This window comes from Artibeus jamaicensis, unplaced genomic scaffold (assembly GCF_021234435.1).
Source record: "Artibeus jamaicensis isolate MK-2021 breed Jamaican fruit bat unplaced genomic scaffold, CSHL_Jam_final scaffold_1689, whole genome shotgun sequence".
Lineage (NCBI taxonomy): Eukaryota > Metazoa > Chordata > Mammalia > Chiroptera > Phyllostomidae > Artibeus > Artibeus jamaicensis.
The window spans coordinates 1995902-2022948 of record NW_026522029.1 but is presented as its reverse complement, the minus strand read 5'-3'; the positions used below and the strand labels follow the sequence as shown (position 1 = coordinate 2022948).

At 49.6% G+C, this 27047-nt stretch overlaps 2 protein-coding genes across 6 annotated transcripts in view; one reads left to right on the top strand and one right to left on the bottom strand.

Moving 5' to 3' along the window:
• Positions 1 to 1166, top strand: part of WDR3 (WD repeat domain 3) — a 30661-nt gene extending 29495 nt beyond the window's left edge. For 4 of the 5 annotated variants that reach the window (XM_053656083.1, XM_053656082.1, XM_037135107.2 and 1 more), the window contains one exon: positions 43 to 733. In XM_053656083.1, coding sequence (XP_053512058.1) covers positions 43 to 198 — 156 coding nt within the window. In that variant the 3' untranslated portion in view covers positions 199 to 733. Of the gene's footprint in view, positions 1 to 42; positions 734 to 755 lie in introns of those variants that run through there. The other variant, XM_053656084.1, reaches the window with a different exon arrangement.
• A 1544-nt stretch (positions 1167 to 2710) lies between these two features.
• Positions 2711 to 27047, bottom strand: part of SPAG17 (sperm associated antigen 17) — a 185500-nt gene continuing 161163 nt past the window's right edge. Inside the window, exons 37-48 of the mRNA XM_053656086.1 lie at positions 26903 to 27016; positions 26324 to 26369; positions 23820 to 23919; positions 23049 to 23096; positions 20779 to 20878; positions 19713 to 19815; positions 17689 to 17820; positions 11383 to 11519; positions 9933 to 10117; positions 8142 to 8202; positions 5503 to 5647; positions 2711 to 2912 (exon numbers count right to left, since the gene is read on the bottom strand). Coding sequence (XP_053512061.1) covers positions 2773 to 2912; positions 5503 to 5647; positions 8142 to 8202; positions 9933 to 10117; positions 11383 to 11519; positions 17689 to 17820; positions 19713 to 19815; positions 20779 to 20878; positions 23049 to 23096; positions 23820 to 23919; positions 26324 to 26369; positions 26903 to 27016 — 1311 coding nt within the window. The 3' untranslated portion in view covers positions 2711 to 2772. The remainder of the gene's footprint in view (positions 2913 to 5502; positions 5648 to 8141; positions 8203 to 9932; positions 10118 to 11382; positions 11520 to 17688; positions 17821 to 19712; positions 19816 to 20778; positions 20879 to 23048; positions 23097 to 23819; positions 23920 to 26323; positions 26370 to 26902; positions 27017 to 27047) is intronic.

The following is a 27047-nucleotide window of genomic DNA, read 5'->3' as shown; positions in this document are numbered from 1 at the left end:
AGCGAGGGAAGGGTGTTCAGTCTTCCCCGTCTTCCTCCCCAGGATGTCATTGGCTTCAACATGGCGGGTCTGGAGTATCTCAAGAGGGAATGCGAGGCAAAAAGTGAAGTTATGTTTTTTGCTGATGCTACCAGCCACTTGGAAGAGAAGAAGAGGAAGAGGAGAAAGAGGGAGAAGCTAATTTTAACACTGACGTAGAACTGAAATGTCTAGCCTTTTCCTCCTTTGCTTTAGCAGGACTTCCAGACTAAGCAGCAGCAGAGTCCGTGTCCACTTCAAAGGGACCAGGCAGCAGCTCACGGTGCCGCCGAAGGTCCGGCACTTGGGCCCGGCTCCCCCTCGGGAGCCTGGGCCTGTGGGCTCTGTTCCTTGGACGTGACCCATGAGCAGCTTAAAATTTCTTCTGTGCCCTTGAAGCTTGAGCCTTTCAAGAGTTGTTTCTGTTGTATTCTAGCAGGGAGCAAAAAAAGTTTTTTGTAACTAGGCATGTGTTTTAGTAGTTAAAATTGCCATTTCCAAAGTTTGTCTTATTTATGGCAGAAGATTTGCTGGTCAAGTTGTTCCTCTGTGTTCTGCTGAGACAGTCAGGTGCACTGTGGAACGTCCTCCGCCCAGAAATGCAGCCATGGACTTGGAGAGCTGAAAAGGGCCATAAAAGGGGTCAAGAGCAGCCTCCTTAAACTTGACCTCTTGCAGTTTGTTACATCTGTATATAAAATACCCTACTGGCTAATTGTTTATGCTTTTCTCAATAGAGAGTTGTTTCTAATGCTAGTGGAGTTGAGCCGAGACGCCTTGCTGGGCTTCTGGGTGACGGACGCACGCTGGACGTGGTGTGAGTCGGGCGGCAGCCGTCCGGGGAGCTGCGCGTGTTTGAGGAGAAGAAACTGAGACGTACCTTTGGGCCTGGGCTTTTCCTTGTGGGGCGTTTTCAAATCTAATTGAACCTCCTTGTTCCAGTGCTGTTCAGATTTTCTGCACCTTCTTGGGTGTCAGCAGTTTGTGCCTTTCTGCAAACTTGCCCATTCCGTCTGCGTTGCTGGGTTGTCGTGCTGCCATGTCCCTGGGCCCAGAGCTGCAGTCCCTGGGGCTGGCCTGCCGGCCCACGCTGCAAGTCTGTTTCATTCCTAAGCACAACACAGTCACTCGAGTGAGGTAGAGTGTGGTGGTGGTGGTGGTGGTATCGGGGGGCGGGCAGTGTAAAGAAAGAGAACCTGGCGCGGAGTTCCCAAGGCCTGACTGGGAGAAGGTGGGACAGTGGGCAGTGCCGTGGATTCTAGGTTCTTTCCAGTCGGAAGAGCTGGCCTTTTCTGTAGGTGGCTGTTCCTGCCACCAGGGAGAAGCCTTTGGTCCTTAATCCTTGAAGTTTACCCTGATTCCTGAGCAAACAGACTGCATCTACGTCATGCCTGCTGCTTGGAGCTGTTCATCGGAACATGAAGAATTGCAGCGTTCCATGAATGTTTTGATGTTCCCCAAGCCGAACAGGTTCCGAGAGGGCCCTCAGCGTGTCTGGCTCAGAGTGCTGCCCCCACAGCTCTGCCGCCGTTCCAGATCAGCAGTGCCAGGTGGGTGGGCCTGTCTGCTAAGTGCCGTACTCACCGCAGACGAGGAGAGCCTGTGATAGACGGGGATGGTGTGTGTAATATGTAAACTCAGCTCTAACTTTTGGTCAAAATCCTTGAAACTCCACAATGCTAAAGGTTTGAGGTTAACCAGTGAGTTACAAAGTAAATTGAAAGCCAAGCAGATGTTTGGTCATTAAGGCAGCATTTACTGGCTTAGTAGCCGGCTGTTCAATGCTTAGCACAGAGACTGTTTAATGAGTAATGTCTCTTGGAAATAACATGATGTTACCTACTGTACTGCCACAAAGACAGGCCTCACCAAGAGTTTATTAGGAGTATTACATCCGAGCTTTGTTGAGAGAGTGTGAGTGTGTGTGCGTGCGCGCGTGCGTGCGCGTGTCCTTGTGAAGTCTCCATTGGGAGACTTCCCAGCTGGAGGTTAAGCACTTGGTACACCTGGTATGAAGTTGTCTCTCAGGGCCAACGTCACGTCGAGTCTCATCCGGAAGAAACCTCGCGGCTCTCGCTCTAGGGTGGGCGGTGCCAGGGAGCCGCCCCCAGTGTACGTGCCCTGTTTCTCATGAGCGCGCTGCAGGGCGCTGCTTCCTGGAGGCCTCGTGACGTGTGACAGGGCGACACGTGGAATACAGAGCAGAAAAGACATCTGCAAAACCATGGACCATCTTTGATTTAAAATCTGGATGTTCCCGGTTTTACAATAAGCTTCCATTTTTCCCCAGTATTAATTCAAATTTGGCAAGTGTGACGGATAGGACGGAACCGAAGCTCTCCGGGATCCTCAGTAACTGTGAGGATGGATGGGGAACCTCGGGTCCCGAACGCTGGAGAACCACTGGCTGGGGGGGCCCCTGCTGTCCCCACTCGTGCGCCTGCTTTTCGGAAGGTCAGCTCTGCACTGAAAACAGCGCTTAAAAGAATGAACTTCAGAACTGCGTTGAAGGAGGTTAGATTTGTACTTCTACTTTAGACTCTCCAAGCTTCTGTTTCCTTATTTGTAAAGTGAAAAAAAATAGTATCTGTCTTATAGGTAGTATGAGGACTAGTTGTAGATAGAGTAGCTATTGTTAAAAACCAGTGTTTTCTGGGCTCAGTGGCTCATTGGTTTCTGGATGTAAGAAGAGAACAGACACGAGGTCTGAGGCCTCGGTGTGAGGGGTTGAAAATGATTTCATACTCACCGGGCCTACGGAGGCGAGGCCTTCCGGGACAGGAAGAGTCCAAGGGCAGGGGAGGGAACTGCAGGCATTCTCTGGACCACGGAAGCTTCCTTTCCCTCCGGAAGGTCTTTGGGTCTCTTATCGTAATTGCTGCTTGTTAAGACTGGTACAGTACTCGTTAAGGACTGTTGTTCGTGGCCAAACGATTTGTATACACAAGCTCCTAACATTTCAGAAGTGACCCTCTCTTCTGGCCTCATCAGTGCAATTTTAGGCACTTTCCTGTCTAAGGCCAGTTCTGTGTGCTCGGGCTTCGGGGATGGAGGGCGGGCACTGATCTCCCGAAACGACGTCTGTCCCCCGGTGCCCATTTCTCTGCCTTTCCAGAGGAGCCCTCAGTAGCTGTGACCAGGCCCCAAAACCATGTCAACATACAGATTTCATGGTTTTGGGGGGCAGAGGGGCTATGAACTATCATTGACACTGGAAGTGGATAGAAGAGCTAATAAAACTCTTCTCCCATCTATCTGCGCCTGACAGGTGGTCTTTAAATCTATAAGCAAGGAAATGGTCATTTTACTAGTGCAAACGCTAAATGACCTTGTGGCTGTGAGCAGCGGCGGGAATTCAGACACACTAGGTCAGCGCCTACTAACCTGTGTGAGGAGCATGTGAGGACCCGATTTAACCTCCAGAGGGCTCCTCCGTCAGTTTGCTTTAGCCGCTGAAGAGTGCCCCCGTCCCCAGTGCTCCCTCTCACACGCACGCACACACGCACACACTCCCCACGTTCCCCGTGAGGCCTTCCCTGGCCGCTCCACCGCACACTGCAAACCTGAACTCTCCCCACACCCTCCCTTTCCTGGGCTACGTTTCCCTGCACTGTCCTCAGCACCAGTACGGTCCATGTGGAGTTAGACGTGTGTCGTCCGTCCCGCTGGAGTGCGAGCTTCGTAAGGCCGTAAGGGACTTTGGGCTTGGCTGTTCACTGTCCAGGGCCTAGAACAGCGTGTGGCACATCAGACACCTTCCTAGCATTACCTTCGAAAGAATAGGTGACAACTGGGTTCAACTCCCTTTCCACTGAAATGCAGGTCATCGGACACCCGTTCCCTGTTTCCTTCACCTCCGAATGTGGGGCCGTGCACCCCCCTCTCCCCGCCCAGAGCAACACTTCAGCTCTGTCCCTGGCCATTGTCCTGTTGCTGTCTTGAAGCTCTTGCTGCCTGTTACTTCCTCTCATTCGCATTCTTAACGCCCATCTTCTGATCCATCCTCTTCAGCCTCCAAACAGGTCTACACCAAAGTCAACCTGTGGCTCTGAGGTACCTACCATATTCTATTGCTCTTCCCTTAGTAATGGTTTTTATCTCCTCACTCAGCATTTCTGCCTTTTAACACCCAGTCACCGTTTTTAAACATTTTTAAATTGATTTTTAGAGAAAGGAAAGGAGAGAGAAAGATCAATCTGTGGTTCCACTAATTTAGGCATTCACTGATTCTTTTACATGTGCCCTGACCAGGGATTGAACCTGCAGCCCTGGAGTACTGGGGTGACGCTCTAACCAACTGAGCTACGTGGCCAGGGAACCCCAGTCATTCTCCGTCTTTCGTGCTTTAGCGTCTGGCCAGCCAGACCTTGCAGCCCTACTTAAATCTGCGTTCTCTCCGATGCTGCCACAGCGTCTGTAGCCTGGCCACGTTCTCCTTGAAGTTCTTTGTGTCTTCTGAGTGTTTCGCGGTTTTCTAGCTGCTCGTTCTGTCTGCACCGCCTCCACTTCTTGCTGCTGCTCCCCAGACAGACCCCAGATTTCTGTTCCATTCCCATAGCTTCATTCACCGCCTCTTTCTAGATGGGGCCTAAATGCCGTCTCCAGCTCTGTCCCCGCTGAGACCCAGGCCTGCACACCCACAGTTCATTGCCTGAGCCCGCGACCTTGGCCTTGGCCTCTCTGTCCTCTTTCTGCTGTCGACGGGGCCCACCTCAGATGGTACAGTTCTCCCGCCCAGTGTCTTCCGTCCAGGTCCCCCGTCCATGGCTGCTGTCGCCACGCCGCAGCTCTTGTCCTTACGCCTGGCCTGCTGACACAGCCTTCCAGGGTCACCCTTCTTCAACACACCCTGCAGGGCGGCACTGGATTCATCTTTATAGACATGCAGGTTCTATCCCCACCGTGTCGAATCTTCAGTGATTCACTGTTGCTTACTTAGCAAAGTGTCACTGAGAAGTCAAAATCTATCTACTGATTCCAACCAATTCTCCAACTATTTTTAGATAGAGTCCAATTTTTATTTTTATGTATGACAATATTTCCCATGGTGCCCTGCATGCAACAGGAACTGGATATCTGCGTAAGAGCTACATGCGTGACACCAGTGTGAAAGTGTATATGTGTAATTCAGTGACTGTCCGCCCACCTTTATAATAAAGTATCTCCTGTCCCTCAACAAGACTGTAAGTTTTCTTGATGACAAAGACTTACTTTAAAAAAAATTCCCAGGATCTGATAGCCCACAGACAGGTGATACCATTGGCATTAACTCAACCTGCAGGTGCTGCGCAGGTGCCGTGTGGCAGGCACTTTGCTGGCTGCCGACGAAGACGAATGAAGACCATGTTTTTAAAAACAGCATTAGTGAAACTTCGGAGTGAGCGGGGGAGGGGTTAGAAAATAGCATCTGACTTCCGTGTTCCCCCGGTTCACGTGTAGCCTTCCCACTGCATGTGACAACCCAGGGTGAACTATAAAGGATATTCGCTTCCACAGGCAGGAACAGGACGTCATGCTCAGTCATGATCTCAATGTTGTGTGAGATGTGTGTCGACCCCTTGGCACCATCCTTGCCCAGAGCCATGGCGTACAGCTCCACTTTCAGTTCCACCTGCAGGCCGGCTGCCACCTGTGGGACACAGCACAGCTTGAGGATCAGGCACACCTGAGGTCAAACGGTTTTCACACCGAGTTGGGCACATTACTGACACTCTAACCTGGTTTCCTCACCCATAAACTTGCCACGAATGGATGATCACTGTTAGAGCGTTCGGAAGAACTATTGTGTGCATTGGGGGGCAGAGTTCCGCTGAGCAAACTGGGCCCAGGAGAAGTGTTGAGAGGGAAAACCAGGTGCTATTTGGGAAGAGGTGTAGGGGCCCAAAATGCCAGGGTTCTGGAGGTGATGCTGACAGCAAACCTCCATAGTGTCCGTAGTGCTAGATCTGAATGTTGGTAGTGAGTTTCCACTCTTGGCTTCCTTGCAGATAAAGACAGTCAGTCTGAGACAAATACAAATGTCAGAGACGGTGCATCCCACACCCGCGCCCTGCCCTGGTCTCTACTATTCCTGATGCACACCTGGCAGGACAAAGCCAGTAGAGGGAGACAGAGTGAAATGCCAGCCGCTCAGGTCTGAGAGCTACACGGAAGACGTGTGTTCCAACAGAGAAGAAAGCTGATACGTAATGAAAAAGAAACAAGGACCGGGCTTCTCGCCTTGTTCCGTGGGAAGAGCACTAAAGCTGGGAAACAGTGTTTGTGTCTCAAAGCTGTCTCTCCAGGGGGTGGGTTGAAAATCAGACTTGAGAACAGTGATCTGGAAAATAAGTCAGAAACTACCACATGGAAAGCAATTAGATACAAATAATTTTTTCTTCCACCTAATTTTAAAAATAATAAAATTGAAAAACGTTTCCGTTTTTCCCACGATGCGCCTGCACAGGCCCACATCCTAGAGGTGCTCCACGGCTCCGTGTCTGAGAAAGGGGCCCTGCGTGAGCCCCGGGGGCCAAGCAGCCGAGGGGTCCCTGGCCTTCCTTCCGCGCCAGGGGGCTGGAGTGCTGCCACCACGCAGGTCTGCCCGGGCTTGGAGCAGTTTCATTCAGTGCTAGCAAGCCACCGAGCTGTACAGTGGCTAGACTTACATATGGAGAAGTCTATAGATTATATATTTTTGCCACAGCCAAAACCTACCATCAAAAAAAATTTTAAAAATAACCTGAGTATAGAATGAGCTTCAAAGCATACACACTGGGTTTTTGGCACCCACAAGGCCGACTTTGGCCTTTGGCATAATCCCTGCTTTAAGTGAAAAAGATTTGCTGACTTCCCAGAACCCTGGAAGAAGTGCTTGCCTGGACTCTTGTTTTTGCTTTCTCCTGTGAGGGTTCTGAAATCTCCACAGCACAATGATAAATCTCTGCGAAGAGGGACTCACGGAAGGAGGAGATCTGATCCCCAAATGTATTTCTGTTTGGAATTGCAGCCTGCAACTACTGTATCGGAGCTGGAAGAGGGCTAAGAAATGGTCCTGTCCGAGGAAAAGGCGGCCGCGGGATCAGTCAGTCAAACAGCACCACTGAGCCGCTGGGTGGCGCAGTCATGACGAGAAGCCCAGTGACTGCGCTAAACCGAGCCAGCCCCTCGGTGCCGGTGCAAAACAGCCTGCGGCTCCGTGCTGGTCACGGGCCTGGGCGCCCCTGCTCCACGCCCCTGCGAGCCCACGCATCCCCACCGTTCCCGGGTCTACCTGGGTCTCCCTCACGCCCCTTGGAGTGCCCGCTGTGTGCGCTCTCCCGTCTTACACACTCGCCGGGCCGCAGCCGGCACTCCCAGGGGTAGGAGGGCGGAACTCAGAGTGAGTGGCGGAGTGAAAGGAGCCCTAAAGCAGGCGATGGAGCGCTGACCGAGAATGGAATGTCAGGCTTTACAGGTGGGATTTCGTCACAGTTTGAGACAAACCTGTTAACGTCACACCGTATTTCTGAAATCGTAACTTAAAGTGGCAATATACAGACTGTATACCAAACATCCCATTCTCTGGAAGGTATCAAAGTCAGAAGAGATTGACATCTTAACATCTGTATTTTCAGAGATCTTCAGAGAAATGAGGCAGCTGATGAATTTAATATACTATTTCTTAGTATAGTAAATACATTCATTAATATTCTTACATTCTCTGGCAAATACCAAGAGAACAAATCAGATTTCCATAAAACTATAAAGGATCAAATATTTATTTTTCCAAAGGATTTTTCATGGTGCAGAAGGATTTGTTACAGGATATCTTTAGGTAATCAGCTTCCCAAGTGCATATGAAATCGTGTTTAATCATTGCAAAGGCATTGTTACTACAACTGCACATAACTGAGGTATCGGGACAAGTGCGGTGAACTTCGGGACTGTTTCCATGGCTGGAAGTTCGACTTTGCTTACACGCAGGACCTGTCTCGTGGTTACTACATGAAGCAGCATCAGTGTCGGGAAGCCTTTTGCTTATGACACTAGAAAAATGAGGCTTATACAGGGTTTAAACTGAATGGGTGGAATCCCTTCAATGTAAATGCACACAGATTCCCATGGCACACGGACAAACACGACAGGTAACACACGGGACTTACAGGCCCAGGTTTGTAGGTCACTTTCAGTCCTGTGCTGGGTGGGGGCTGCTTCACCCTAAACCTGCAGGCAAAAAAAATGGGAGCCGATTTATGCCACAATGAAAATCACAAACAGTGAATGAACCGGGATACTGCAAAGTCATGAAGGTGCTAATATTCATGCCACGGGAGTGGAGTGGGTGGGGAGGGGTCCGTATCACTAGGAAAACCACCTAATATCCAATTCGGAGAAGGCTCCCGAGCCCATTTCACAACCACCTCCCCAGATCGCAACCCAAGCTCCACCCCATGTGACAGAGGCGGCTGTGCCCCTAGGGCCGGGCCAGGTGCTGGGTGTCTAGCGAGTGTGGGGCGTGCACTTTGGGGGACGGAGAAACAGAGCTGCAGAACTTGAACAGCCCTGTGCTCACACGTGCTGCCCATCGGTCCCTTTCCACCCTTGTGGTTTGTGGGCTCTGCCTGAAGGCTGAAGACCTGGAGTAAGTGAAAATGCCAAGGAAAGCCCACCTCGACATCGATCCCAACCCCGCACCTGCGACCACCAGCTCTGCCGCCTGCCCCGCAGCGGCTACTGCACAGGCGGGATCTGCACCGATGGGTTTTATTAGCTCGAGGGTGACTCTATTTCTCCCCACCCACTGGTTGCCAACAACCTCAAAACCCAGTGTCTGATCTGGCGGCCCGGGGCCCTCACCAGGCTGTCTCTGAGGAAGCCAGTACAGTGCCCAAAGTGGGGATCTGCCTCAACTGAAACGGGACACTGATCATTTGGAGTCGGATGCTCCTGTAACTTTGCTCCATGTCTTTCCAAACCTGAGTCCAGAATCACGGCCCTTCTTAAAGGGCTAGCCACTCTCACTGAGAATAACTCTGCCATTGAAATAAACATTTATTCCATGTTTGTGGGCAAACCACCCCCCCCCCCCGTGAAGCGTCAGTTGAAGTGGAAACAGGACAGAGGAGAGGGTGTACCTGGGAGCGGTGTGGCATGGACACACAGTACAGGAGCCCGGGAAGGACCGGCTCCCACATGCAGCTGGCGTGACAGTGTGTGGCCAGCGGGCACCTGCAGTGGACGGCCCCTCAGGGCCGAGTCCAGCCCTGCCCTCTACCCATCCGGACCTTAAAACAGGCTACTCGGTTTGTTCCTTTGCATTAGTCTCTATGATGTTTAAACGTCTGTTGGTTTCGGTCTGCACTTGAAGGACTGAGTCTTTTTCTTGTCACCGAATGCCAGGTACAGTGCACTTTTAACTGGGAGTGCAGACAGCAAGTTAAGAAATTTGTTATTAATTCCAAGTCTGACCTTCAGAGCCAAAATGAACCTCAGGATTCAGGATAAATTTTTTCTTTTGGCTTTAATTATGCAGAAATAATGTAATTTAAATCATTCATAGCTTGTAAAGTAAAAACATGTCAGCTGATATCATAGTTGGTGGAGGATTTGAGAAGCAGACTTTTAACTTTTGTGTTAATTATCGTAACACTTGTATTTTTTTTTTTGCTAGAGCAAATCAGGCCTGAAGTTGCTTCAACCAAAGTATGAATGACTGATGGGAGGGCAAAAAAGTACCTCCTAATAGTTGAGGCTTGATAAATATTGATGTGTAGAATGGATGAATGAATCAATGGAAGAATAAGCAGGTCAATGAGTGAATGAACAATGTGAAAATTCAAGAGTCAGAGTGTAATTGCAGTTCAGTTCCATTAATGTTCACTGATGTAGGTAATCAGACGCGTCACAGAGGAGGAGAAGAGGCCCCGGACAGACACTGGGGGCTTCGGCCTCACCTGCAGAAGTCCACTCCAACGTTCTTGAGCTTGACCGTGGCTTCGTAGGTGTGCCCCTCTCTCAGCACCCCGAACTTCACGGACGGGGGGAGAAGATGGAAGCCAAAAGGGGAGGAGTTTGCGTTGTTCACGGCAGCGGACGCGACAGAGGAAGTTCTCACTCTTCCGCCAACAGGGTCCTGCACCTGTGCGTCAAGGACAAAGCAGAAACAAAATAAATGGTTCTAGTTTGCATTCCCAAGAGGAGAAAAGTGCTCCGTCTCCAGAAAGAAATAACCGTTTGTCTGGAAGGAGAAAACGAACATTTATAGTCTCATGTCATCCTTACCACACCATGGTAAGGAAGTACTTCAGCCTTCATTCTGAGGCTAAAGAAGCTCAGGTTTATAGAGAACTGAAAGCCAGATCCTTTGCTCAGATGGTAAGAGGAAGAGTCGAGTTTCACTCAGGGTGCCGCAGTCTAAAGTTCGTGCTCTCTCCTCTGTGCCCGTGACCGTGAAGCCTCAGGTCCCATCAGAGCCAGCTGGAGGGATCTCTGAGCCCCAGTTGTGGACTCCAAGCCCAGAGTTTCTCAGTCAGGAGATCTGCGATGGGGCCCATGGATTTGCGTTGTAACAAGGTCTCAAGTGTGGCCGTGCTGCTGGGTCAGGCGATCCCGTTCTGAGAACTACTGCCCGTGCCCTTGGTGTGCCCCTGGTGTGCCCCAGGCACACAGCACTCATCTCACTTGGGAGCTTGTCCCGGCTGCAGAACCCAGGCCCCCACACCAGGCCCGGTCAGTATCTGTATTGTAACAAGATTCATGGGCACAGCAGAGTCTGAGAAGCGCTCCTATACACGTCAGTCACACAAGTCACAGCAGATTCCGTGTGGACGAGGAGCGCAGGGCGCCCTGAGTGTGTCAAAGGAGAACACCAGAGCTCGGCTGCTGGGCCCGAGGAAGCCTCCCCGACAGGGCTGAGCCGGAATCTTAACCTCAGAGGCTCTAAGGAAGGAAGGGGCTGGATGTTTTTGAAGAGCTAGAGTGGAACAACTAGAAGAAACCCACCACAGCCGAAGTACAGGGTTTGGGGTAAGGTGAGACAAGCAGCAAACGGGCCGAGCATGCAGCCACAGGACGGTGGCCAATGACAGCTTAGCTGGCACTGTGCTGGTAAAACCGCTCGCCTAAGAGAGCCTGGACTGACAGCATTTGCCGATTTCTGTGGTGTAAGCACGCCGAGCAGGCAGATTTCACGCTCCCAGCGGTCCCGCAGCTGGCTCCTAAATGAGCGGCTGCAGCAAAGCACCATTCAGAGTGTCTCCGAGGGGCCCCAAGGCCCTCGTGGTGAGGTGGTGCGCACAGTGCACAGCAGCGCAGAGAGCGGCCACCGAGCACTGGGTGGGCCAGGACCACGGGAAAGTCTGCCTGACTCTGGGTAGCTTGTCCCCGTCCCCACGCCTGTTTTACCTTTGGGAGAGGCACAGACTTGGGCTTGGAGCTCAGCAGATAGTGGGGCAGCCTCACTTTCCCCTTCCTTGCCTGTCCGGCCACGTCCTGCAGCAGCGCCTGCGGGGGGACTTTCACGGGCACCCACGGCTCCGGTTCTGTTAGAGAGGAAGCTGAGATTACCATGCGGGGCTCCATTCTGAACTTCCACGGTCACTCTGGGGTATGAAGAACATAAAGTGACTTGGGAAACTTTTCTGCCTTCCCCTTAAAAGAGCTTATTTAAAGGAATGCGGGCTTCTGCATTAACCCGTGTTGTGTCTGGACATTTCATGATGACACCTCGCCTGACACTGGTCCTCACGACAGCTCTAGGAGACAACGGGTGGATGCTGCCAGCACCGCCTCTTCCAAGTGAATGAGAAAAACCAGAGTCTGCGGAGCTGAGTGACTTGCCTTCGATGAACTGAACTTACATCGAGATCTTCAGGGTCCCTGCCATTAAATCAACAAGGTACAGCAAGAGAAAACATTTGTTCTGAAAGGTTTCTTTTTTAATTTTATTTTTAAAAATATTTTTTAATTTATTTTCAGAGAGGGGAAGGGAAGGAGAAAGGGAGAGAAATATCAATGTGTGGTTGCCTCTCATGTGTCCCCCACTGGGAGCTGGCCTGCAACCCAGGCATGTGCCCTGACTGGGAATCGAACCGTGATCTGAAAGGTTTCTTTTAAAATTTATTTATTTATTTATTTATTTTAGAGAAAGGAAGGGAAGGAGAAAGAGAGGGAGAGAAACATCAGTGTGTGGTTGCCTCTCACGTACCCCCTACTGGGGACCTGGCCCGAAACCCAGGCATGTGCCCTGGCTGGGAATCGAACTGATGACGCTTTGGTATGCATGCACAGGCCCATGCTCAGTCCACTGAGCCACGTCAGCCTTAAAACTTATGAGGGCACAATCCTGACAATTTCTTTGGTTCAACTCCTACGTTTATAGTTCTAAAAAGCAGTTTAATTACAGGTGAGTTAAGCCAGAGAATTAGATCCTCAGATCGCTAAACTCCGTGAGGAGTCAGCAAGAGTAGATAACGCACAGAGCTGCAGCTGTGTGTGCTTCTCTGAACATCCAGGCGGTCGGAACAGGAATTGTATTTTAGACTGTCGTATTTAAACATCCACTCTCGCATTCAAGCATCGTCAACACAGGAAAGGGAAGGGACTGGTATTTGCATGTCCACTACCCGCAGGCCAGCACCACGTGTATATTTTACATACGGGGCATCTCACTCAGTTCTCACGAAACCCCCTGAACGAAGGCTTGTGGGAATCACCACCTCTGTGGGCTCAGCAGCCTCCTCGTCCACTGGCCCCTGCACCCCCGCTCCTGCCACATGCATCCCTGGGGCCGCAACATCCCTGGCCCAACCAGGATGGTGGACACGAGCCAGGCAAAGCCAACACAGGCCTTCACCAGAATATTCCCGCCCTGCCAACTGGGTTACGGATCTGGAAGAATCAGAATCTCAGGCCTCGGCAGTCACAGGCAGAGCCTGTCCTTTGTAGGAGAGGATAAAACCAAGCAGGGACAAACAGGGGTAAAGCAGGATGGGGGTAGGGAGGCGCCCAGAGACACAGCGGCCAGACGCCAACTCAGTAGCCGGGGCACCCAGGCATCCCGGCCCGGCACCGTCTCCACTCCCCTGGGGTTTGGATTTGAGCTCCAGCTAAGTCCCCCGCTTCCATGTTGTTCAGTGAGTCTGTGTTCTAGCCCTTTCGGTCACCAGTTGAGGAGACCTGACTGCTGTGGCAGTAAATAACTTCTCCCCGACACTGAAAGTGTCAGGGCTGGAATGTGCACCCGAGTGTCTCCGATTCCACAAGGGACACGCTCCTTTTACTAGTGGAAGATGGTAGGAAAAAATACGTATTGGTCTCTACCCCTGATTCCTGGGACAGAGCTCCTAAAAACCCTTGTAATCTTCTAAGTGACAAGAGCCTAGAAGCATCTTTCGTTCCAGTATTTGCTCTTTGGCTCAGGTTCCTGACACAGCACTCCTAAATCCCTTGGAATTTTCTGGGTGGCAGGACTGTCTTTTGATCTCATGAGGTGACTCTGGGTGGGTTCCTGGATGGCTTCAGGATGGGGCCGGCCACCAGAAGGACCAAACCATGATTAGAAGCTTGAACTTCCAGCCCCACCCCATCCTCTGGGCAGGAAGAGGAGATGGAGACTGAGTTAATGGTGGATCGTGCCTACGGAATGAAGCTGCTGTACAATCCCCTCCATGCAGGGTTCGGAGGACTTTCAGGTTGGTGAACACGGCTGCACGCTGAGAGGGGGGACATTCGACTCCATGGGGACAGAAGCTCCTGTGCTCCTAGACCCGTCCTACGTACCCCTTCATCTGTGCCCTTTGTCATAGCCCCTCTTATACAATAATGGATGAGTTCTGTAAGCTGTTCTAGCAAACTATCAAACTCCCGAAGGGGGATGGGAAGTCCGATTTATAGCTGGTTGCTCAAAAGTGCAGGTGACAACCTGGGCTTGTGATTGGCATCTGAAGGGAAGGGACAGCCTTGGGAGACTGAGCCTGTAACCTGTAGGGTTTGTGCTAACTCTGGTTAGTGTCAGACTTGAGCTGGACTGTTGGACATCTAGCTGGTGTCACAGAATTGCTTAGTGTGGAAAAACCCCACACACCTTTAGTCACAAAAAGTGTTCTGTAGGAGTAGCGAGTTTGTCCTACGCAGCTCCCTGGTGTGTCCCCGATCCTCCTGTGCGTCATAATCTCCTGGGCTGATTCTGGAAAGCAGAGATCCCCAGGCCACATGCCAAAGGAGCCCTACTTCAGACCAGAGCTGTTGTGGACTGCTCTGCATGCTTTTAGGAATTGTAACTCTACCCCCTGTGGCTAAGGACCTTTGGAATGTGAGCCACAGGAGACAAAGCTTGTCTCTGGTAGCAAATGCTGCCTCAGTTTCCTCCCTGCCCCCAAAGCATGGTTGGACGGGTAAGACCCCCTCGGAGGAGGGGCAACCTAGGCCAGACATGATCACCTGGGAGGCCTTCATGGAAGGACTCGGGGGGGCTGCAACAAAGAGCGATGAACTCTCACCCCCCAGCTTTGAGATAGCCCAAGTCCCCAGGTCCTCTGGGAGAAGTGCTTCCTGGCTCTAATCCCCTTAAGCCTGAATACCCGATGGGGAGAGGTGCAGCTTCTTGCCTTGCTAGAGCATGTCCTGGGGAACAATCTGGCAGCACAGAGACTTTCTGATAAACCTGTGAAATCTGCTCTGCTAAGAGTGCTTTCATTCATATGTTAAGGGTTTGAGCAGGAAACTCAAACTCTCTTCCTGACAGACTGACTCAGACTAAGCCCTCAGATTTCTTTGAAATGTTATCTACTGTTTGATCCTTGCCGCCCTGTATTCCTGTGTGTTACAACCCAATAAAAGCCCCAGAGGAGGGAGCTCAATGCCTTTTCCCCCTGAGAAACTGGCCACCTCTCCTCCCCAAGCAGATCACATCACGTCTCAGTCATGTTTGCTCTCATCCACTGTTTGCACAGCAGGACGTGCGAGGAAAGTCGCTCCCACACAGAGCAAGTCAGAGTCTCTGGGGATGGTGCTCAGTCACCAGTGGTCTAATGTGTTTGCTCCCTTTGGTCACCATCTCCTACACAGGCAACATTCTCACAGCCTGATGTATCTTCCTGTTTGCATTCTTACCATGTGTTGCTGTTTTACGTGAGTGCATTTCGCCAGTCTGCACTGTGTGTGTGCAGTGCTGCTGAGTCGGCTCCGACTCCTGGGGACCCTGTGAATGAGGGACGCCCACAGCGTCCTGTCTTCAGCAGCCTGCTCAGCTCCTGTAGACGCGGGCCCACGGACTCTTTCACAGAGTCTGTCCATCTCACATCTGGTCTTCCTCTTTTCCTGCTGCCTTCTGTTTGTACCAGTCCGACGGCACTAATTAATTGCTCATACTATCATCATTAATAGTACATACTGGTACAGAATTGCCAGTGTGCCAGGCACTGCTCTAAGCATTTGACATATACTAACCAATTCAATCCTCACAGCCCTACGATGGCTATCTGTCATCACCCCCCTTACAGAAGAGGACCAGGAAGGGTGGAGGGGCTGAGCAGTGTAGTTGAAGTTCCACAGCTCTTCTCCCAGGAGCCGGGTAGCGCCTCCGCTCTCAGTGAAGCTCAGTGCCGTACTGCCTCCACAGTGCGGACGAGTTATTATCCCACGGGGCCCACTGGGGTTTCACCAGGAATTGGGGGTTGAAGGTGGGAGGACTGCAGCGCCTTGGAGCAGGGGCTGGTCACCAGCTGATAGCAGTGGCTATCTGAACTGGGGCGCGCCCCCTGGTGGTAGCATCTGAGTATTACTGCTGGACCTGATTCACCTGAAGTCCCTGTAAGGGTTCCCTGTGTCAGTGCCGACACAGACTGTAGCATTTATTCACGATAACCTTTTTACTTCCTCTCTGGGTATGGCTTTATTTAGTTTCTTTCTGAGCCTGCCTTCCCTGTAAGTGGGGTATGTTTCTCCGCCCCATTGACTTGGAGCTCCACCACAGGGCTTGCTGAAACCGGGGCCTGGGCATGGAGGCAGCAGTGCCCAGCAGAGGCTGAGCTGCGGGCCTGCTCCCTTGGGCCACCATCCCCTGCCCCCGCCCCCCACCCCCACCACTCCCCTAGCCTCCGCCCCTGGAGCCTGGCCCTCTGCAAAGAGCTGGCCCGGGTGCTGGCTTGTGCTTCCTGGGGGCCCCAGAACACACCCAAACTCTATCTGCAGCCTGTGGCGTGCTGGTAGCATTTTAACAACCGCCTTTCTGGAGAAAAGCTGCCCTGGGTTGTACCATTTGTGGCGTCTGCTGATTTCTCATGGCTGCCTTGTCAGGCTGTCAACCTGGTGTCCTGGAGCCCATGTGGAGTTGGGAGGAGATGAGCACAGTCAGACTGTGGGCCTCCCAGCCGCCCCCAGCCCCTCCTGTCCACGGTCTGGGGCAGAGGCAGCGCCGGTCACCCCACCCCACAGCTCCTGAACAGGATGCTTTAGCCCACTGCAGGATTAGGCGGTGTTATCCCACCCACACCAACAAGCGCACTTCTATTTTACAAAACCCAACCCCCCTCCAGCTCACTCGCCTGTGTTTCCCAAACATTATCTTGTACCGTTACCAAGAACACTTTGACCTGCTTATGCTGGTTTCCTGTTCTCTCCCACTATTTCCACCTTCAGGCTTTTCAACACGTCTTTTTTTAAAATATAAAATGCTTTTTTTCTGTTCCCTACATCTGGAAGTCAGTGTAATAAAACAGAGAATTAGGAGTCGAAAAATTCATTTTCTAGCCCTGGCTCAATCATATATTTGCTGTATGACTTTAGATCTACTTGGCTCTCTCTAGGTTTCAGCTTCCTCAAGTGAAATGAAGGTTGTCTTAGGAGATCCAGTCTATATCTTAAAATCTATGAAATCCTATTTATTCTTCAAGGCTATGTCTCCCCAGAAAGCTTTCCCCATGGCTTGTGTTAATCTCTTCCTACTATGACTTCTTTAAACATTGCTGTTTATATCAAAATTAATTTACTTCCTGGCAGAGTCACACTGTTGTGTCCTAAGCCTGGGGGTGCATCAGACTGTATTATGGCGCCCCCTAGTGGTTGTCACTGACCAACCTCTCGGTCACCCCCTTGACTCACTGGAGACCTTGACACCTTGGACAACCTGCCACTCCATTTCTCTTGGTGACACCACCCTTCCTCTCTGACTCTCCATTATCCCGTGTCTTCACCTTGACCTCTTTTCCACCTCCGAAACTCCCACAGTCATGCCTTTGACCTTGCCAGCACCCACAGTTTTACCACCTTCACACTCTCATGTCAAGCTTCCCTCTCTGGATCACCGCCTCCTGTTCTTCCAGCTTATTACTCTATCGTATTTAACACGCAGTTATTTAACCTCATCGAGACCTCTAATCAACTGACTCTCTCACCTTCAACAATCAGTCAGCTCCTTCTGGTCTTGCTTTCCCATTTCCCTGGAATGGATTATATATTCTAGCATTATATCCACTCCTTGGCAATCAGACCCACTCATCTTCCCAAACCCAAAGTATCGACCCTCCTGGCAAAGCATCCACATTGTGCCAGGAAGCCTTCCCACGTTCACAGCTCCAGGATCCACGACGCTCTAAAATTTCTCTATAACCACCAACCACACCTTCAGCCCCCAGTACCATCATCCATACTCCAAAAAGCTGTAATGCTCAGTTCTGAGAAACAAAGAGATAAAACCAGTGACTGCCATACCTGCGGTGGAGTTTATTACATTTTTAGTTTGCTTCTGGTTAGCGGACTCCTTGAACACCACAGAGCTCTGCCATTTTGGAAGACTAGGCGTAGGTGAGGAATCCTGTTCTAAAACTGCTTTTGACTGGGAATCTGGAAAACCCAAAACAAATATTATAAAAGTAATATTCTGGACAAGGAGACAACGACTACTGATGTTTGTGTTCTTTACAATGAACAAGGTGCTCACCAGCCACCCTCCCCTTTGGGGAGACTAAATAGAGGAAAGCTATTCGGAGGCAGGGATTGTCTCTTTGCCACACAACATTTGTTGTGAACAAACAGGACAGTGTCTGCAAGGCTCGCACCCCAGGAGCTGGCTGGTTCTTTCTGGGCCTCATGAGTACATAGTAGTGGTTTTCTTGGTGGGCTACAAAGCAGAGACCAAGTAATATAGCCTACTTTTATCTGGCAAGAGTAACTGCAATGTGACTTTTTTAAATAAAGCTTCCTTTTTCTTTTTTTGGAGAGAGAGGGGAATAGAGGGAGAAAGGGAGGGTGAGAACATGAGAAACATAGATGTGAGAGAGAGAAAAACATCAATTGGTTGCCTCTCATACACGCCCGGACTGGGGACTGAACCTATAACCCAGGCACTTGCTTGGATGGGGAATTGAACTGGCAAACTTTTTCTTTGCAAGACAACACCCAACCAACAAAGTCACACCAGTAAGGGCTACCAAAGCTTCCAATCTGAAATGCATTCATTACTGTGAACATCAACTCTTTATTAAAATGCACCCCTCTAAGAAATGAGTGAAATACAAAACCAATTTCAGATAAATATATCTGGGACTGGGGCCAGCCCACGGCCAACGGGGGGGGCTGCCCTCGGGACTGTGCAGGGAAGCAGAAGCCACGCCCCCTCCGAGGGCGGTGTAGGCCCGAGTGGTGGGAGCTGCCTGTCCAGCGCGCAGTGGCAGCACAAGCACCATCAGCCTTCACCCCCGACCCCCTCACTGCATTTACGAGCCCTTGTTCCAGCCTTAATCTTGGCTTTGCAGACTGTACGTATTAGATATTTTCTTGGGCTGTTTTCATTCCAGGCAGCTTTCTGGTTTGTATTGTATACAAGAAAACTCCCCTACCTGGGTATTTTAACTAGCTGTTAAAGAGAAGCACTAGCTGTTATTTTATCCCCAAATTCTTCAACAAGCATCTCTTGAAATGAAGAGATTCTCCCACATACCCGCAGCCCATCGCCACACCCGGGGAAACTCGCTGTGGCGCCACAGTGCCCCCTAGTGTCGAGTCCCCAAACAAGTACAGCTGCCCCACAGTATCTTTTCAGAGGCTTTTTATCAACCCGACATCCGAAGTTTAGGCATTACATAGTTTCCATGCCCCTTCAGCCTTTTTTAATACAGAGCAGTCACCCTATCCTTTTCTTTTAATAACACTGACTTTCTGAAGAGCCTAGGCCCCTTGTCTTATAAACTGTCTATTTTCTGGATTTCTCTGGTGGCTTCCAGTCCATCAAATTCAGGTTAAGAATTTTTGGCAAGAATTCTCCTTCACCTGCCTCACATTGGGTTATATGAGAAAGCCCCCACTGCCCGGCTGCCTCACGGTCAGCAGAAGTTTGATCACTCGGAGGAAGTGGAAGCTGCTGTTTCTCTGCACTGGAAGTGTACATTTTCTTCCTTAGAGTTGGCAGGTATGTGTGAGGTGATGCTTTGAGATCTTGAGAGTAACCTGTTGTCCAACCACCTTTCCTTACCCTGATTTTTAAATCAGCCAGGTCTGCTGAATGCTTTTAGATAAATTCTAAGCATTCAGGGTACAAATGAATTTTAATTACACCTTGTTTTCCTCCTATAAGTCAGACAAGACTAACATACAAGTCATAGTATGTTATATCAGCAGCTGTTACTGAGGCCAAAAGAGAGAAAGAAGCGGTAGGAACTAGTTAGGGTCTAAGAGGCCACTCGGGTTTTCTGCACTTATGCGTGTTGACAGGAGTAAGAGCGACGTGAACATGGTACCTGGATGAAGATCACACGTGTTCTGAACCGCTGTTTTGTTTCCATCTTCACCTTTCTTCGGAAAAGGAGGCAAGTTTTTGGAAAGGATGTTCAGATAATCAAACTTAAAGGAAAAACCAGAAGAATTACTTCAGACTGATACATGGCTGGGAAGCAACTGATGAGCAATGTGCAGTTGATGAGCAATGATCAAAGTCTTTTTTTTTTTTTTTTGCCCTGGCTGGTGTGGCTCAGTGGATTGAGAGCTGGACTGCAAACCAAAGAGTCGCCAGTTCGCTTCCCAGTCAGGGCACATGCCTGGGTTGCAGACCAGGTCCCCAGTAGCGGGTATGTGAGAGGCAACCACACATTAATGTTTTTCTCCCTCTCTTCCTCCCTTCCCCTCTGTCTAAAAATAAATAAATAAACTCTTTTTAAAAAGTCTTTCTTTTTCTTAGGCTCCGGAAATAAATTCTTGCAAACTGAAAGTTTTTCAAGGGGCTGATTAACTCAATTCTACATTTTGTTCATTAGTCGTAATTTACTGTGATTTCTTCTAGAGGAGCCTCTCGTTAATAAAGCATCTGGAGTTTTCATAATACCACGGGGTTCTGAATGCATGAAAATATTCACTTCGCTTGAGGGTTTCAATGCAGCACAGGAGAGGAGAGGAGTGCTGCAGCCATGAGCTTGTAATACGTTTGTGCTGTCTCAGCAGCTGACAGGTAAGAGAATGTTAGTAAAATAAGAACTTTAACAAAAATGGGATTTATCAGAGGTCAATCATCCATAGGGAGAATTCAATATGAAAAGGGCTTAAAATAGATGGGATACAGCCAATTAGCAGTGATACATCAAGGCAGAGAGACAGAGGGCTAGTAACGCACTGGTAAAGAATGTCGGTGTAAGACCTGAGATCAGCGTTCTCATACACTTGCGAGGGTATGGATTTTGAGAGTATGGGTTAGTCAGTCAGTTTGATGTAGAAAAAAATAACTTCAGGAGATGTACATTATATAATAACTTATGAAATGTATCAACTTTTTAAAAGACTCGTATTCAGTAGTTGTTAATTACATTCAATTACCTGAGACTGATATAACTTGCTCCAGTCAGATTTGAAGTAGGGCGGTATTGCTTTGTTCTTAATGTTCATTAAACGATTGCGTGTATTTTCAATTTCCTTCCTGGTTGATATGTCCGTAATGATGCAAAAGAAGACATAACATATTTTAAAGTGTTATCTGCATGTATTTTAGCTCTAAATCCCACAGAAAATCACCAGCAGTATGAACGAACTTGTCAGACATTTTTTGTCAGTATGTTTTGGTTCACTTTCTGCTTCTAGAATCAGTCACATTTCCTACTTAGAAACCAAACTTCTGTATAAGATAGAAAATAATGGTGCCAGACAGTAGTTTGATTTTATAGTTGATCTCAAAAGACCAAAAACCACATGGTTTAAAAGCCAGTTAGATTCTGTGAAGTTGCCTAATTCGTTGCAGTGATAGCAAAAACTAAAGCTCAAACCCTAGTAAATGTTTACGAATAATGCGATCAGTGATTACAAAGTGAAATAAAAGCAGTCACGATAATACCACCAGTTGTCTTTCCAGTACCAGAACCCTACACCGGGGGAGGCAATATTCCAGTATATATATAAAATCTCCAGTGAGAAGCTAACTCAAGGCACTGAGTAAGGCCCCAGACGGCGTTTAAAGAGGCCCACTCAGCTGGGAGGCTCTCCTTGGCCTCGCCCACCTCTTCCTGTTTCCTGAAATATGGACGAAGTGGTTGTAGCTGCAGCATTTTGCCACGATGAAGGAACTCTGAGGACGGGAATCACATGCCAATAAGGATGAAACAGATAAAAAGTGGAATCTGAGTTTCCAATGATGTGGCACTGTCTGCCATGGACTGCCCACTTCTGACTTCTCTTTTACGTTAAGAACCAAAAAAAAAAACCAAAAACAAGAAAGCCCCTCAACCTATTTCTTGTAAAAGCACTGATTTGGGGACTGTCTGTTAAATGTGGCTGAACCTACTCCAATCCGAACTAGTCTCAATTTTAAGTGCTCACTGCGTGCCAAAAACTTGGCAAAGTATTGGCAAAGTACTTTACATTTAACCTTGTTGTACAGTAATTCTGAGTTACTATTATTATTCCCATTGTATTGCTCAAAAAATCAAGGCCCAGAGAGGTTATGCAGCCACCTCCAAATCACTTACTAGTGAGAGGTGAAGTCTGAGATCAAACCCAGGCCACCTGCCTCCAAAGCCCATGGTCTTGATTGTACACATGCCAGTCAGCAATGCGTCAAGAGATCAATAAACCTTCCGGCCGACAAACCCCGACTCTTCTTCCCATTCTCCTTTCTGACCCTTCCGCAGCATCTGACACTTGCTGGCCACATCCCATTTCCTGAAACGTTCTCCTCCCTTCCCCCCATCCCTGTGCTGCCAACACCTGTCTTTCTAGGACACATAGTGAATTATGCATTTTGCTTTCTTTTCTGAACACTCTGATTGCCTTGCTGTCACCTGCCTATTGGTTAAAAGTTGAAATTTCGGTGTTTCAGAATTCTAAGAACCGTGAATAAATAACACAAGCCTATGTACACAATGCAGAACGTACTGAAGAGTATGCAACGCAGTCCCCCAACCTCCGGTGTCCTTCCCCGCAGGCCATCACTGTCACCAGCCTCTTGGAACCCCGTCCAGGGATGTTCTGTGACACGGTATGTACCTTGCAGTTTGGCCCTGTATGCGGGGTGGGCCACGGGACCTGAGGCCGTTCCTCACCACGTCTCCCACACATTCCACAAGGCAACCCAGGCTGTGTGTTAAGAAGCACCATCGCCCTGGGGGTCACTCTGGAGCAGAGCCCTGGGAATGTGTACAGCAGTGCCATACACACCGCTACAGACTCAGTCCACCTCTCTGGCTTCCTCTTTATGGCAAGAGAGGTGGGGTTCAAATTGTCAGCTGGGGTAGAAAGGAAACCAAAGCACATACTGCTTAGAGCACATTCCTCAAGTGAATGATAAGAATCCTTGAATGTTTATGACTACGCACTGCATTAAGTTCTAGAATATTTATTGGTATATTAAAACTACCGAAGCACAGAGAGCTTTCTTACTTAGGAGAGGGAGAACAGCTACCTAGTGGTCGAATGGGCATCCTCCAGGGACGCAGACGTCCTCATACAAAAGCTGCGTGGCCACGTGGCAGAAATGTGGAGGAGACAGGACGCCAGCAGGGAGGCTGGGGGAGGCCTCCCACCCGCCCCCTCTAAGACTCAGAAGCCACAGCTCTGGGCTTTCCCGCATGCGTATGCATCCTTCGGGGTGCGGTTACCTCTTTTGGGCTAGTTTTTCATTCCAGTGCTTTCCTGTTTCTGTGTGCCTGTGTGAGAGGAAAGGAAAGCATGGCTGAAAGGGTGAGGCGGGTGCTTGGTTGACCTTCCCTGCAGCCGGCTCTTTCTCTGTCACCTTAATCGGCCCCATCGCAGGCAACTTCCTTCCCCGAGTCAGGAGCCTAACTGGCACCCAGCAGCCCCCTCGGGTATCTGGCCGCCCCTGGTACAAGTCTGAGTGATAGTCTGACACGTCTGAAAGCACATTTCTCCTTTTCTCTAAAAGATGCCCCCTTCCAAGCTGCCGTACCTTTGAAGTCATAAAATCGGTCCCCACTGGCCTTTTTTCTTTTGGTGCCCCGGGTGAACCTTCTGGGGCATTTCCCCCAGTCTATGCCGGTCTGCCCACGCACGGGCTGACTCCTTCACTGGCTCTTCCCGAGGCCACCCGCAAGCTCCAGGGTGGTGCGGGCCAAGTTATGCTATTTGTCCCTCTCTGTACCCAGCTCCCAGCGTAAAGTGTTTCCCGCCACGGGCACCCCTCACATCTCACTCGGATCAGTGAATGAACAAACGCACATCCTTCTCAAAGTGGGGGCAATGCTCGCAGCTTACAGACAGTGAAGGAACCACCACCAGCTACCGCAGCTTATGGACGGTGTGGCAGATGCAAGGCTGCGGACCCCTGGACGCGGTCGCCCATGCCCACAACACCCCTGCCTCTCTGCTCACCATCCTTGTACACAATCTGAAATGCATATAGGTCAGCTTACTTCCACTTCTTTTCAAAGAAATCTGCACCGAATGTGTCCCGCAGGGCTTCTGGAGCAGTGGCCACAGACTGCTTGAAGAAATCGGTTAGGTGGGCCGCAACTGTGAAAATAGATGTGTTCAGCTCTACGGCACAGCACACAGTAGTGCCCAATTACTCATTCGAGATGCTTTCTGAGTGTAGCGGACCGGTTTGCTTTGAATCTGGCAACTGTGACTCAGCTCTGTATGGAAAACCTACAGAAGCGATGAGGTGGGCAGGAGCCAGACCTTCAAACCGGGTTTTCCCATGGGAATCGGGCCTAGAAAATGCATCCAGACTGTTGTGACTTGCTCTTGCTGAAACGCCCTGACTCTGGTCTGAAACAGCAGATGTGGATTGCCTATCTTCAAGGTAATTGCCGAAGCCTGTGTGAATTTTCCCAAGGACGGAGCTAATCAGCTCGCTGCCTTTCCCCTCTGCATTTGTTATTGTCACTTCCTTGATTGTACCTAAAATGTAGACAACACTATTCTATGTAATAGATAATAAATCCTTCTTTAATATAAGACCCGAGAAGAACAATAAACCCTGTCCGGGCGAGGGTCGGCGTGCCCTCCCCTTGAGAGAAGCGGCCGCAGGACTCTCATCTTCAGAGAGTCCCTCCTGTCCCTTCCTCTCCACAGGATGGCTGTAGCCTGTGCATTTGTTTTCGTCTTCAGTCACAACACACGGACTCTGTGGGCCACAGTCTGCCACATCTGAGAGCCTATCTCTAATCCTTCCAATGTTCAGTAGAATTTCCATGATCGAGCTGTAGTGGAACAGTAAACTGGTGGGCAGTGTCCTACTGGAGAGCCAGATGTGACATGTAGCGACACACCATTAGGGGAATCAGTGTCAACTGAACTGAGTTTCTTCACAGCTGAAGCACCAGAACTTAAAAAAAAATTCCCTGTTTTATTGAAATTTAAAAAAATGATGTTAATCTAAGGATATGACTATAATGCAATGATTTTTCAGTAATTTGGGAAGTGACTCTCAGAGCTTATTCCACGGACCATGGCCTTGGCGGGACGTGAACAGGAGGCTGAGAAGAGCAAGAAGCTTTCACGGTCACGTGAGCTTGGGAAGCCGATTCACTCAAGGTTAAATGTGTTTCACTGCTGCAGGGCTTCTTCGCACGCCCCTCAGTTAATGTGTATGTGGCCCCCTAAGGAGACAAGGCAACGGGCAGCATCGTCCAGACTGATTTGCCCCCACACTCACTGGGTGGGGCCGTCCCAGAGACCAGTGTTTCAGGGACACCGGCGGACGCCTGACTTAGGGTCACCGCTGACGTAGGTCGGGGTGACTGTGCGTACCCAGGAGGACTCCGTTTCACTTCTGCATCTGCTTGTTTGTATGTTTACATTAATTTGTCCTTCACTCTGGGGCGGCCTGGCCACTCACCTCCCTGGTGACCATTTCCTCGTGCCAGAGGTTGCAAATCCCAGTGCTACAAGGCAGGGTTACCAGACCAAGTACAGGGCGTCGAATTACATTGAAATTTCAGATTAAAATACGTACTTTTTTTTTAGTATAAGTGGGTCCCACACACTTATACCACAGAATTACGTGCTGTTTATCTGAAATCCGAATTCGACTGGGCCCTCCCTATTTTTGTTTGCGAGATCCGACAACCCCGACATCAGGGGCCGCCCGGGTAGAAGACTGACAGGGACAGAAGGGAAGGACCGGGAGGCCGAGGAGGGGGCGGGATGGACTCTAGTTCATGGTCCCCGCACGGGGGCGGCTGCTAGTCATCTTCAGGCCCTTGTCAGTACGTAGGGTAAAGTGACATTTCAAGCAAAGAAATATTCAGATAAACAAAAACAACTGTGCAAGCCAACATTGTGGGGGATGCACAAAAACATCTGTGGGGTGAATGAACCCCGGGCTGCCAGTTTCTGACCTTGGGCACGTGGCCGAAACAGAAAAGAAAAGAAAGCCCCAAACCACCAAGCCCTCTGTTGCTTGTCTGCTGTGGACTGGGAGACCACGTAACTGGCTTTGCGGAGCTGCGTGAGTTACAACGAATGCTCTTTGGACAGAGTGTTTTCCAAGAGCAGGCTGCTTGAGGTCCGCAGCGTGAAATGGGGCAGGGTTTGGGGGTGAAGGCACCGCTGCCCGAACGCTCTCCTGGGTGTGTGAGTGTCTTTTGGGGACAGTGCAGGCTGCTTGGTTCTTCCCTCCTGTACTTTAGCTGTGTTCCAAATACAAGTTAAGGTCAAAGCCAAATGCCTCCTTTGTTATTCAAAAGATGGAAGTTAAAGATGAATCAGAGGTAACCACAGTTTTCAAGAATCTCACAGTTCAGGTGGAAAAAATTATATGAGCACATAATTACAATACAACATGGCCAACACAACAGCAGAAAAACACACGCAGTACTTTGCTCTCAGATGCAGGGATGACTGAGAAGTAGATTTGATTGTTCCTTTGAAGTCTATAAGGATTTTGCAGAAAAATATCAAATGTACATACCTTCAGTAACGTGACTTTTTGTACTTTCCTCCATCTTAGGAAAAGACTGAAATAAAGATAAAATTTCTTGATGATGATTATGTTACACACAAAACTCACTTTGTTTAGAAGCATTCTTTAAATGCTCAACTTGATCTTTTATCAAAATTACTGTAAAGTGACTAATTTAAATGCCCCCACAAATCTCATGTGACATTTTTAGTTATTCCTTTCACGTAACACATTTCTAAAAATAGAAATCATTTTAACTTTCAGAAACTTCTTTTTCTTCTTCCTTTTTCATTCATTAATTCATTCCGCATTGCCAAGAATGTCCAATTTCTCTGAAGAGAATGAAAGCTTTTACTTAAGTGCCTCCAGAGTTATTTATGGCTTAAGGAAGAGCCTAAAAATCATTTGGAAAAATTCAGTGTATAAGGAACAATTTCCACAGATTTCCACAGAAACAAGGAACTATAAGGGGGGAGAAAACGCCCCCCAGAAGAGGCAGGAGCGGCTGCTCCTGACCATGTCTGCCCTGGAGCGGCCGGCACTGGAACTGCGGCCGAGACACCGGTGGGGCCCGCTCTCCCGCCTCACCATCACCAGCTTGAGCAGGTCCGCGGCGCTGCCTCGCTCCTTCTCGGTCCTGGAGTCCTTCACCGCCATGTGCTGCAGCTCATCTTCCTGCTTCAGGATGTGGTTGATGTAATCCTAGATCAGCAGAAGAAAAGAGATCAATAAA